Source organism: Diceros bicornis, chromosome 27, assembly GCF_020826845.1.
Source record: "Diceros bicornis minor isolate mBicDic1 chromosome 27, mDicBic1.mat.cur, whole genome shotgun sequence".
Classification (NCBI taxonomy): Eukaryota; Metazoa; Chordata; class Mammalia; order Perissodactyla; family Rhinocerotidae; genus Diceros; species Diceros bicornis.
Window position 1 is genome coordinate 36,909,411 of NC_080766.1, and position 13,136 is coordinate 36,922,546.

General features: G+C 60.5%; 1 protein-coding gene across 1 annotated transcript in view; it reads left to right on the forward strand.

Annotated features, from left to right (window-relative positions):
• Positions 1-7,177: 7,177 nt before the first annotated feature.
• SIM2 (SIM bHLH transcription factor 2) overlaps positions 7,178-13,136 on the forward strand; it is a 47,172-nt gene continuing 41,213 nt past the window's right edge. Inside the window, exon 1 of the mRNA XM_058523075.1 lies at positions 7,178-7,617. Within this exon, the coding sequence (XP_058379058.1) occupies positions 7,443-7,617 (175 nt within the window). The 5' untranslated portion in view covers positions 7,178-7,442. The remainder of the gene's footprint in view (positions 7,618-13,136) is intronic.

Consider the following 13,136-nt stretch of genomic DNA (forward strand, 5'->3'; position numbering starts at 1 on the left):
TCCGTAGTCAGATTAAATAATGCCGTTGTCTACACCCGCAGGGCGAAAAGAGCGTGGGTGCAATAATCAAGATTATTTTGTTTCTACACTCTAAAAAATGAAGATAGTGCTGGAGTTGTGGCCAAAAATATTCACAAACCGCACAGTTTGAATCTACCCTGTAGTTGATCAGCTCACCTAGGTGCTTTTGCCAGGGAAACTATTCTTCAATTGAGAAAAAGTGCTAATCTTAAAAGTCTTTCGTTTTATACGAAAACGTGCTCTGCCCCGTGCCTCCTCCTCGGGGTATTTGCTCTGGCACCTAAACGGAATTCCGTCTCGGGGCACTTACAAGAGGGCAAGGGGCGGCGGAGGGGTGTTGGACCTTCTTCTTCCCCAATCGGGGACCACGCCGGGTCTCCCACGCGAAGGCTGAGCCGCCAGCGCGAGAATTGACTCCGGATCCGGGCTAAGTGCTCGCGAGCTGGGGACGGCTCAGGGGGCTTTGGCGAAGTCAGATGAAAGCACCAGCGTCTAATTCCCAACCAGACATCACTCCATCCACATGCACCGGGTCCCGCCCTCTCCTGCCTGCCCCACTGGCCCCCGCTAGCTCCCTTTGGTCCCTACTTCCCGCTTGAAAAGAAGGGGTGGGGGGAGGGCGCGTTGCAGAGTGGAGGCCGAGCGGCTGGAGGGGGAGGTGGAAATGGGAGAGGGGCGCCGTCTTCCAGGGTCAGGCCCGGGACAACGCCCGCACGGCCTCTCGCATCCACGTGAGCGTCACGCACAGCGGCACGCGCCCCAGCACCCCTCCCGCCCGGTGCGTACCAAGACGCTCCAGGGTACACGGGGCTCCCGCCGTGCACATTGAGCGGGCGCGTGATCTTGAGCCTCCCACTCCCTTGTGCCCTGCGCCACCTCCCCTCGAGTGTACTGACATCCCCTCTCCCCCCGTGCTCTGATCTGCTTGCGTTCCCTGAGCCCTCCACCCTCCATGCTTGCTGAGCACCTCACGCGGCCGTGCGCATTGCGCCCCCTTCCGCCAAGCTTCCCCGGCCGCGTTTCTAACCACGCGGGCGGTCCCGAGACTGCGCGCGCCGTCCGGAGACTGCGCGCGCCGGAAAGTAAGTCTGAAACAGTCCCCTTCTGAGCCCCCACCCAGCGCTGGGAGTAGGAGTCCTGAGTCTTTTCTGCGGAATTAAAAAGACCTCCAGCGACCGGGAAACCTGCCCCTCGGCCCCCTCTGGCCGCTGGTGTCCCCGAGTGTGGCCCTCAGCTCCCAAAGCCGGTTTTCCGCCCAGGGCGGGGACGGCTGGCGAGGGGGCCCAGCCACCGCCTCCAGATGGGTGTGGACCCCACACAAGCGTGGCTCCGCCGCCGCTCAGATCTGAAGTCCGGCTTTGGCGCGCCCGGAACCTCTGATGCGGGACTGTCCTCGGCTGTGGGCGTCGCCTTTTCCTCCTGGCAGGGAAGAGTGTATTCCGGGACATACACCTCTCAGGAAACCCGCCTTCCACGCTGGCCTTTAAAAGAAAAGAAAAAAAATAAAAATCCGCACGAAGCGGGAAGATACTCATGCCTGGGTTTGGGGCGGCCGCACGAGGGCTGGAGGGGGCCAGTCGGCCCTCCCCCCTGCCCATCGGCCTTTCTGTGACTTGCTCTACTAAACCTCGAATGAATTAGCGTACCTCTTCCTACGGATTTAGATTACGGAGAGAATTCCCCAATGTTCGCTTTGCTTTGCAAATAGCCTCCTTATAATTAAATGAACCGAGTTTGTGTCTTTAAAGTACTATAATAGCCTTATATTACAGTCAGTCTTATATTAAGAAAATAAGCTCATCACGTTTATGCTTTCTTTGGTGTGCAGAAATATTTGTCTCTGATGGATAGGTTTTGTGTTTCTATTTTTTTAAGGAAAATTTTGGATGTTTTTGAAAGGCGGTTTCAGCGCCGTCGTTAATGAACTAATTGGTTTTCAGATTTCAAGGCGGTGGTGTATAATTGATATAACCACTGAGGAATTTCAGTGCACACTAGACTATTAAAACTTCTCCAGCTCAAGGGCTTCCAGATGCAATTCCAGGCTCACTTGGAGGCGAAAAGCCGAGCTTTGCCCGGGAGCGGATGGGCTGCCTCTCCTCGAACTGGGATTTGGAGGCGACGTTTCCGTTAAGCCGGGCCGAGAGGCCTCCGGTAGAGGACCGCGGAAGCTCCATGCGGCAGGGTCGTGGACGAGTGGGAGGAGGTCGGCGTGGAACGCTCGGCTCCACTTTGCCTCGGCCCCGGATCCCTGGCCGGTCCCTGAGCGCCCATCCTGGGCGCCGGGCGCGGGGTGCTGCCTGCGTTCCTGGGGGATCCCCGCCCTCCCCGGAGGACCCTGGATGTCTGTGTGCATCGGGAGGGGCGCGCCGAGTCCCCGGGCACCTTCTAGAGACGGGGGAGAAAGCGGGGCCGGGCTTGGAAAACCGGGAAGGAAAATGCAGAGGAAAGGCTATCCTCTCACCCCCAGGTAAAATTAGAAAAAAACGCGTGGCCGCCATTGACCCAAACCTGGCGCGCCTTCGATGGCTCCCTGTGGCCCTCGCTCAGGGACCTTGCTAATCACTATAATTAATTACAGTGGCACTGGTTTTGTTCTTTTAAATGCATTGCCTTGAGAGAGAGGAGATAGCAGCTACTCCATTCTTCGGCCAAGGCCGGCCCCCTCGAGCCCCCAATCCCAGAACCCGAAGTTGTCCCTGAAAACTAAGTCCGGGAAGGATCGCGCTCTTTTCGCAATCCCAGAGAGCAGAATCAGCCTTAGGCAGGCCTGGATAGGCTCCCGGGAGGTGGGAATAATCCCCCACTCTGGAGTACCTCCTTCTCTTGCGCCCCAGCCGCCCCCGGGGCACCCCCGCCGAGGGCCGAACGCCCAGGCACGAAGGGGTCCCCGGACCCATTGCAGGAGTGCAGATCTGCCCTAATTCCTGCGATGTAATCAAATAATCAGAAAGACGCTGCCACCCCAAAAGCAAACCCTTTCTCCAAAAGAGTATCTTCCAGTGAAAGAATTGATTGAAAACAAAACAAAAAGAGAAATAAACTTCTCTCCCTCTACTACTGGGAAACGAGCGAGCGGAGCCGGTTACTGTCTTGACCTCTGGAGGACTGACTCATTACGAAATTGCTCTGGATACCTGTAATTTCTTTTAAACAATGAGTAGTAATATAGTAATTATCGTCTGATCCTTTCTGGGAGTAACAATGACCCCAGGAAAAGTTGGTGGTATCTCCATGTGGCTTACACAAGGACAGGAGAGAGAAATCGAGGTGCTCGTTTAGATACCTCAGACCCCAAAATCCTCCCAGCCGTGTCATAGTCATATACGTGATACTGGATGCAAGCGGGATTTTCTGTAGTAACCATATGGTGCTAATTGCCTGTGTAGACAAGGGCTTATAAAACGAATAGGTTCGAATCTCCGTAGTCCTGGATTTTCTGTTGCCTTGGCTTGCTCCAGCGGTTGAAGTTCTCCTTAAACACCACTTCCAAGGCTCGAAACCCCCTCCCCCCAATCTCGTGCTCAGAATGGGAGAAGTCCTCCCCCAGCCCCCACCTCCTTAGTGACAAAGTCTCAGATCCCCTTCTGCCATCGCTGCAGCGTCTCCGGGAGCCCATCCCAGGTGGAACATCTGCGCGCTTCCCTCTCGATCTCACGCGAAAGTCGGTTTCCGCGGGGGATGGGCCTCAGGTAGGCGCCGGGCGCGGCCGGGGGGAAAAACAGTTGCGGAGCATCTGAAGCGGAAAATCCAAGCAGATGTGGGCTGGCCTGGGCCCGCCCCTTTCCTCTTGGGCCCTCAATTTCTTCCAGATTAGTTTCCTAATGGAAAATTTCTAAGAGGTGGAGGGTATGCGGAGGCATGCTCGTGCGCCTCGAGGTGCACCCAAGCCCTCCTCCAGGGCCGAAGCTCGCGGCCTCACTGCGTCGGACCCCTCTTCCCACCAGTCCTCTTCCTGCCCTCAGCTTCCATTCATTCTAGATTCTACAGGCTTCTTCCCCGGGCCAGGAGGGGAATCGCCATTTCTGGTGATGCCCTGACCAGGGGTCATTCGTTGCGTCTGTGCCTCTCCCTTGGGTCCCAAAAGGCCGGTGTCGATGCTGTGTGAGGTGCTGGGCTTTAAGCCTAAACCTTTGCCAAGGAGGTACTCCTCGCACCAAGAGACCAAGAGCGAGGGACATGCAGCAGGTGTTCCAACCCGGGACCACGTGTTTAGTGCTTTTTCCAGTTCACACAGAGCTTCTAGCCTGTGAGTGTCGTCCTAAATGTCCTGTTCCGAGGGAACCGGCCTTTCCCTCCTGTAGGGAAAGCCCTGGTACGGCCATCACCAGGCGCAGGGGTTCTTACTTCACTATTCCACAAGACACCACTATCCTTCCCACCTGGGAAATTTCGAGGTCTGCGCCCAAGTACTTAGTGTACTTTTAGTGGTGCAGTCGGAGAGCCCAGGCTCATCGACGTGTGTGTGTGTGTGTGTGTGTGTGTGTGTGTGTGTGTGTCTGTGTTGAATGAATGTGTTGGGGTGGGTATACAATGACCGCTTGGCATCTGCTGGGACAGGCTTTGGGCCTGAAAGTGTCCCACACCCACACATCTTCTAGTCTTTAAACACTTTGTTATGGTACCTCTCAAACCACGGGAGTCGAACCTGTCTGGCCGATGGGAGAACAGCGGCTGCAACTATGAAGACCTGGTAGCGAGATCTCAAGTACGCTTTCCCGAAAGTCCGGGGAATTTGGTTTGAAGAAAGTTTCTGTTCTTGTTACTTGTCGGGTTTCTCCGACTTTCACTTAACCATGTTTCTGCGATCTGGGTAATCCCTTCAAGCCCTGGAGGAATTCTCCTGGGTCTATAATTGAGGATCGGAAATTTTGGGGGTGAGGGAAGCGTTAAATCCTCCGCAAGCCAGGGAGGTGCGGCAGCGCACTCGAGGGCGGCCTGCGCAAGCTGCGGTGGGGCCTAGCCGGCAGCCCCTTCCCCCTTGGCGCCCCTTCTCCGGGAAGCCCCGAGACGACAACTGTCGGCGCAGCCCGGCGCGGGATTCCAGGCGGGGAAGCGGGCCAGGCGCGCTGCGTTTGGGCACTGCGTACCCGCGCCGCTCGCGCGCGGCCTTGACGCTCTGCGCGTTCTGCAGAAAACAGGAAAGCGCTCCTGGATCCGAAACCCCAAGGGAAAGGGCCGGTTCCTTGGTGCTCCAGGCGTTTGGTGGGGGAGCACCGACTCCAAAGCTCGAGCGGCTTCGTGGTTTCAGAGCACCAGCCCAGCGAGACAAGGCCAGGGCTGTAGGTTCAGCAGGGCTTGGGGGCAAGTGGGGGCCGAGCCGGGGTCTGCGTACACTGTCCTGCCCACCGAGGGAGCTACGACGACGCCAATCGCCGTCAAACTTATGATCGTCAAAGGGGTCCTTGAAAAACGTTAGGAGCACCAGCTGCAGACAAGGTGGTCGTAGGCCAGGCCCTCCAGGCGCTGGGGAAGGAGGCGGGTACCGGGTCTTCGTCACGCAGTGAGTGTGGGGAGCAGCAGGCTCCTCCCGGGCGGGGAACAGAGGTGGCACCAAAAACCTAGATCCTAGCTCTAGGCCCCGCGGCTCTGGCGTCTCACCTCCCCGCGCCCACCTCCAAATCAGGCGCCCCACGGCCTTACAGCCTGCGGCACACCGCCGAGGGACCCACAGGACTCCTTGCCCTGCGTTCACTGCGGCTGCTCTCTGACCCCGCGCGCCTGGGAAGCTGGCGTCCTCCCAGCGCACCAGTCTGCACCGCATCTGGAGAGTTCAGACTCCTAGAACGGGTGGGGGTTTGTGCCAATGCCCCGGCCGGTTGTAAGGGGGACCCTCCGAGACTGCAGGAGCGGGGAGTGGGGGAGGGGTACGACGGGACGGACAAGAGGACTCTTGCGGTCCAGAGTGGCCCTGAGGCACGCCGGACGCCCTACCGCCGCGTCTCCAACTGCGTCTCCCTCCTCCAACGGCTTCCTGCCCTGTTACCTTGGCTCGCACCAGCGCTCGCCCGATGACCCTCGCCCAGAAGCGCCCACCCCGGCCACGATTCCCCGAAATGCCGACTACGCTAGGTAGGGGTGCGAGACCCGGGGCTGTTGGGTCCTGTTCCCGCTGCCGCCCTGAGCGAGGCCTCGCCGCTAGGCTTGGCACTCTGGCCCTCTCCCTCCGTCCGGCCCGCGCGTCCCCGCGGCCTCCGGCCCCTCCGGGTAAGGCGCCAATCTCCTTTCGCTCTCGTGTTTCGAGGAGCGAAAGGGCAGAAGGGTCACTTCCGAGCCCCTCTCGCGCCGTTTCCTGAGGGGGGCGGTCTTCCCTTCTGGCCTCCCCCTTTCGGCTTTCTGACCTGCGAAGAGGGGACGGTGAGGGCGCGGCAGCAGCGCGGGCTCGGAGGACTCGGTCCTCCCGGCAGGGCACTTGGCCGGCGGGTCGCACCGCCTGCCCTCGGCTGCGCCCGCCCGCGACCTGCCCTGGAGCCACAGAGGAGGTCTTGGCATCCCTCCCTCCCTCCTCCTCGCCCCTCCCCGCCGCCGTTCCCAGCGCCCCGGACCCGCGACCCGCTCGCCGGAGCCGGGGCCCCCGGCGCAGCGTGTGCACTCACCGCGACTTTCTCGAGCCCGGGAGCGCGCGGGTCCCTCCTGGGAGAGTCGGAGGCAGCGACGCGGAGGCGCGCCCGTGACTCCGGGGCCGCGGCGGGGTCGGGAGGCGAGATTCGCCGCCCCCGCCCCCGCCGCGGTCCCTCCCCCCTCCCGCCCCCCCTCCCCGGGCCGCGGCGGCCGAGTGCTCCGCCCGAAGGCGGGTCCGCCATAAACAAACGCCGCTCGGTCGCACGTGGAGCGCGGAGCTGCTGAGCCTCGCGACAGATCGCGGGCTCCGGGCGCCGCGTCTTCAGGCACAGGGAGCCGCCAGGGAGGGCAGGAGAGCGCGCCCGGGCCCGGCCCCAGCCGCCTCCGCCCCAGCTCCCCTCCGCTCGCCTCCCGCTCCATGGCTCCGCGGCCGCCGCCGCCCATGCCGCCCTCCAGGCCGGAGGGGCCTCGCGGCAGCGGGTACGAACACTTGGTCAAGGACTAAACTGCATCGCCGGCCCCTCTCCGCCCTCTAAGGAAAGCCAAGGCGCGGGAGACAGGAGGGAGAAAGGAAGAGCCAGCAGAAGCGAGCGGGAAGTCGGGGCTCTCGTCGCCGCGGGACAGTCCAGCCCGGCGGAGGCTGCGTCCCGGGCGGCGCGGCTGGGTTGCGCCGAGCTCCGGGCCCGCGGCTGCAGAGAGGCGTCTCAGTGCCCCAGGGCGGCCCCGCGCACCTGCCGGCGGCCGGGCCCCAGACTCACCCGGCCCCCGGCGCCCCTTCCCCATCGCCACCGCTGCAGCCGGAGCGGGGCTCCGCGGGCCTGGAGCACGGCCGGGTCTAATATGCCCGGAGCCGAGGCGCGATGAAGGAGAAGTCCAAGAATGCGGCCAAAACCAGGAGGGAGAAGGAAAATGGCGAGTTTTATGAGCTGGCCAAGCTACTCCCGCTGCCGTCGGCCATCACCTCGCAGCTGGACAAGGCGTCCATCATCCGACTTACCACCAGCTACCTGAAGATGCGCGCCGTCTTCCCCGAAGGTGAGGCCACAGGTGGGCGGCGGGGAGCGCTGGGGAGCCCGGCGAACTTGGCCCCAGCGGGGAGCTGGAGCCAGACCCGGAGGGGCCGCCTCAGCCGCCCGGCCAGTGCCAGGCCGTCTCGGGGAGGCCGCCCCGGGGGCTTTGGCTCCTGCTCGAGAGAGAGAGAGGCCAGGGCCTTGGCAACCCGGCGACCAGACCATTTCCCGGCCCAGGGCTGGGCTGGGGCGAACCAAGAATTGTTCTATGTTCATGCTAGTCCATTCTGGTCTAACTTTCTTTTCATTTCTTTAATTCCCCCTTTCATTTTTTCCTTCCTTCGTTCCTACCTCTCTTTCCGTAGAGGCGAAGTGTGTGCACGCCTGCAGAGGTGAAGGCCGCTCCCAGCTGGGAGAGAGTGGAGTGCCCCGGGGAGGCCCAGGCCCTACAGGCCCCGCCGCGGAGCAGAGCACTTGTGTGGAGCTCAGGCCCCAGACTCGGCCTCTCAGGTCGCCTTTTCTCCGCTCGCCTCCCTTAGGGCTCAGGTGTGGGCAGTCAGGGTAGGAGAGAGGGTGAGTTGGTGAGCCCAGACCCGGCAGGAGAGAAAGGGAGATTAGTTAAGAAATGGCAGGCAGGCCTGAGCATAGTCTTCTTTTCCGGATTGGAATTATAAACCCGGAGGGGCAGGTGTCATGGTGGGCAAAGGTCACCGGGACCCACCAATCCAGCAGACCGCAGTGCTCAGATATGGTAGCACGCTGGGCGGGCATTCCCTGCCAGCACAGGGCCTGTGGGTGACCCTGGCTGCCAGACCAGGCACCTCTGAGCAGCAGAGCTGGGGGAGGCCAGGTCACCACTGGGTTTGCTTTTGGTGTCCCTGTGGTTCTGAACTGATCGCCTTCCAGTGTTTCTGTCCCCTGCTGGGGTCGCTGGGGCCTGGCACCAGAGATTCTGACACTTGGCCTGATTTGTGCCGGAAGACCTCCAGGCTGAGGAGCCACAGGGCTTCGTCGGCCTCTGGAACCCCAGAAGCCCGTGTGGGAGTAGAGAGACAACTTCAGCTCCAGGGCTGAAGGTCCTGGAGGGTCGCTGCAATGTGGCGAAGGCAGGGCACCTCACTTAAGGCAGTCCCCTGCCTGGCGATCCACCCAAGGTCCCTAAGCTCGACCTTTTGTGGTCAGTGGCCCTAAGCCTGTTATTTGTAACCATCTCTGGGTCTGGAGCTGCACTTCACACAGCCTCCCGGGTGGAGCGGGGAGGGCCTGTCCACCAGCTCGACATCCGGCTCTGCAGCACTGCTAGTGGGAGAGCCAAGCGCCAGAGGACAGGGGGTTCTGGACGTAGTGGCGGGGTCTCTCAGGGGGCCTCCCAGCTGGGCTGTACAGCCCCCAGGGAGCTTTCCTCCCGGGCATGAGAGCCCGTGGCCTGCCCTCTGGAGCCCAGCCCGAGTTCTTTCTCTTTCCAGCCTGGATCAACCAAGGTCCCCTCTTCAGCCCCTCCCACTGTGAGTTTCAGCCCAGTGGTCCCTATTTGTCTGTCCACGGGTGATCTCTCCACCAGAGAAGAAGAGATGATTACTCATCAGCTGAAGTTTCAGTGAAAAAAGAGAATTAGGTTTTATAAGGGCCAAGTCTCCTTCTCACCCGGGGAGGGGTGGTGGTCACTGGTTTGTTCGGAGGAGCTGTTTCTTAATCCCCAAGCTACAAAGCAGGTGTGGAAACCCAACAGTACACCGGCCTCCTCTCCCCTCAACATTGGAAATAGAAACAAATGAAGAAATGATCAGAAAATTAAATGGTGTGTTACCCATGATTTCAAATAAGCCAGAAATTAGAAAGGGAAATCTGGAGAAACAGGGCTAATTGTAGGCCGTTTGGTGTGGGGGGGATTTCTAGGAAAGCCTGAGAAAAGTTCTGCAGATATTTAAGCTGGGTCTGTGCATTTTAGCTCTGGAAAGCCTGTCTGCATGCCTTTGGGCCCTGAATTGCTTGGCCCCGAGCCCGTGGCAGGGGTGGGCTGGCTGGAGGTCCAAGGACCATTGAGCACCGTGCTCGGGGTCTTTGTTTGGTAGTAGCCTGGTTGAGGGGCGGCCTGTGCATCTCTGGGAGCTGACCATCCGGGTTGGAACTCTGGTAGGGGACAGGAGGGAGCTGTTTGGCCCTAGAGTCTGGGAAATGGCCCTGAACCTGTGGGATCCCCATCGATCCGGATGGGCAGGAGGCAGTGGGCTTGTCCTGGCGCTCCTGCAGCGCTGGAGCGGGAGAGGCAGGCACTGGCCTGGAGCGATGGACACGCAGCCTGTGGACTTGTCCCTGCGCTCAGAGGCCTTCGGCCTGCAGGTCTGGGTGGCAGCACCGTTCCCCTCAAGTCGGTCTGGGGCTGAGGAGTTGAGAAGCCGGACGCCTGGGGCAGAGGGACAAAATGCATTTAGAAAGACCTGAATTATGCAGAATAACTTGCTGGCCCCTCCGGGGAGCTCCGAAGGGCAGGGGCGCGGAAGTGGCACCTTAATTGACTTAACCTGTTCTGGGGGACTCGGATCTGTTCGAGGGATGTGGTGCGGGATTGGGATGGGGCCTGGCGGCGCCACTGGGGTCGGGGAGGTTTTAAGGCGAAGGCAGTGCCGGGCGGCGGCGGGAGCTCCCGGATCTGCTCCGGCTCTTGGCTGCGGACGGAAAGAGACCTGGCGGAGCCGACGTGCCAAGTGCGGTCTCGCCGTTCTATCACCCCGGAGCGAGCGGGATCCCTAGGTGAAGAAGGATCTAGAAATCAAGTTAGGACTTTGGGAGTCAGAAAATGAATAGCACAGTACGAAGGGGCCACAGGAATCACCAGACTAACGCTTCATACCTGAAGAAATTGAGGGCAGAGAGGAGCGGACCTTTCCCAAGGTCCCACAGCCGGGGCAAGCGCAAGCCCTCGCGGCCGCGGCAGGCTAGTGGGCCGCCTGGTCTCCAGCTGCGCAGGAGAGGCCGCTGGCCTCGGCTCCTTTCATCTGCGAGACCTCCCCGGGCGGGAGGAGAGAAAGCAGCTCTGAGGAGTCGCTGCGCACGAGCAGAGAAAGGCGACCAGAGCCGAGGTGGACGCTCCGCAGGGAGGCCGGTCCGCCGGCTTGGGGATGCTGGCAATTTTTACAGCCGGTTCAAATCTCGGCTCAAGCTGTCCCGGTGGGCCTCGGTCTCATTGTCTGTTAAATGGACCCATTAGCAACTCGGCCACTGCACAAGGTTCCTGGGATCAAGAGAGAGGAACCAGGCGGTGGAGGTAGAACTCTAACATGTTCTTACTCCAGTCACTCCTTTTTGTGAGCTCAGCACGTTTCTTGGGCCAGATGTGGCTTCAACAGCTGAGTGCCCCACTCAGTGGACCTCTAGGGACTTACTGCTGGGAGCTGGAAGACTGGCTGTTTTCTGGGTCCCCACTTGCTGAAACTTGGGAGACACAGAAGCGGAGGTGAGGGGGCCGACTCTGCTGCTCTCCGGCCACAGCTGCAGGGTGACCACACCAGGCAGGAAGAAGGGCAAGTTCCACCGCACTGTGATCAACACTGGGTCTCAGGAAGCCACAGTCAGAGCTGCAGGAGCTCCATGGCCAGCCTCGCTGGGACTCGTGCGCCCAGTGGTGGGGCAGAGGGGGGCTTCCTTTCCCTGCCCTTGCATGCACACAGCTGGCAGGAGAGACTGGCACGAGGTCTGAGCTCCGAAATGGAGTTGGAAACTGAGCCTGACCGTGGAAAAAACAGAGCCTCTCCCTCCCTTTCTCCCAGACCTGAAGACTCAAGACAGGTGTGGGTGAAAGAGGGGAAAGGGACCAGTGACATTTATCACAATCTTTACTTAAAAGAAGTGAAAACGTCATTCATACACAAAAATAAGTGGGATTGGAGGCCTGAATTATTCCAGTGTCCGGATTTGTGTGGCTTTAGATTCTGGCAGGGACCCCCAAACACGCACACACCTGAGTACCAGAAGGGGGGCTGTTCTAGAAATTGTCGGGAACGGAAACGCTTTGATTTAGAGGGTTCGATGAGGAGGAACTCGCCCTAAACCGACATGGGATCACAGATCTGAGGTCTTTCTCTATCGAAGCCCGAAATGTAGATTTTTTTAAAAAATAGACTTGTTTTTTAGAACAATGTGGATTTTTACAATCCTTTCGCCATCTCGACTTGGGAGCCTGACGCGCTGTGCGCCTGGGGTCCAGGGGAAAGCCCACAGTCGCTGAGCAGGAAGCTCCGGGCAGCGGTGAAGGGAACTCCCCCGGGGCCTGGCGGTTGCAGGCGAGGAACCGGAGCGCGCGCGTGTCGCAGATTCAGCCCCAGGGAGCCAGCGCCCGGGACCTGGCCCTGGGCGCGCGGCGCGCTCATTAGTGCGGCCCTGGCCGTGGCTCCATCCCATCCTACAAGGTCTAAACACTAGGCGTTGGGGTCGTGGGGACTTCTATCTGTTGTCGGAGCACGTACAACACCGGCGCGCGGCCAGGCAGGGCCAGGCTGGAAGACCCCTCCGCTCGCCCACCCCGTCGGGCCGAGCCAGGTCTTCTTGGGGCGTCCCTCCCTACCACCACCTTCCCAGCCCTTCCCCAGCTCGCTGTGCGAGCACTGGTTTAGAACAGGGGCTAAGTGCTGGGCCTTTCAGGGACCCCGGAGAGAACGAAGCATTCCAAGGCCGGAAAAGGGCTGTACTGCGCGGAGGAGCCCCCAAACCGTGACAATTTCCTGGGGTCCAGGGGTCCAGGGAGGAGGCTTATTAGAGGCGCAGGCTGTGGGCTCCCCTAGAACAGCGAGGCAGGGGCTCGGCCCCAAGCTCCCCCCATTACAACCTTGCACTGGCTCCTGGAGCCCGGTAGCCCCGAAGGGAGCCCCTGAGCCTGCGCCCGCGCGGGTGGTTGTGCTCTGAATTCCGTGTTGTAAACGCCGTGGTGACGGGCATTGGACTCTGGCTCCGCAGTGGGCCCATTCGGGACGTGCGCCTTGTGTGGGGAGAGAGCTGAGCAGCCCATCCTTACTCTCCCCACCCCCCACGCCCCACCCCCATCCCTACCCCTACCCCTTCTTAGTTTTGGAGTGTTTTGCAATCAGCAGGCGTGACCTGTGTCCTCAAATGGCCCACGACGCGCAAGCGGCCACGCTTCGCAGTAACACGCCCCCTCCCCGGGCGCGGGGGTAGTTATTGGCGGAGGGGAGGTGGAGGAGAGAGCTAGAGGCAGAGAAGGAGGGGTAGGGCAAGAGAAGCTGGACCAAGGTGGTGGCAGCCTGGGCAAACCCGGAGGCCTCCTGCTGGACCGAACTCTTTGCTCAGCGCCCCGGAGTTTAGCTCCTTGAATCCTCCAAACAACCCCATTTTAGAGATAGGAAGTAATGGTGAGCAGTCAGGGCACTTGCTGGAGATCAGACCATCCAGACTGGCCCAGCTGGCATCTTAAACGTGGGAGGTGGAGGCAGGAGGAGGTGAGACCCTGCATGTCCTCTCAGGGGCTCCAGACCAGTCTGTCCTGGGTTTTTCTCAATCCCAGGTCCAATTCTTCGTGGAGGGGTGGTGGCA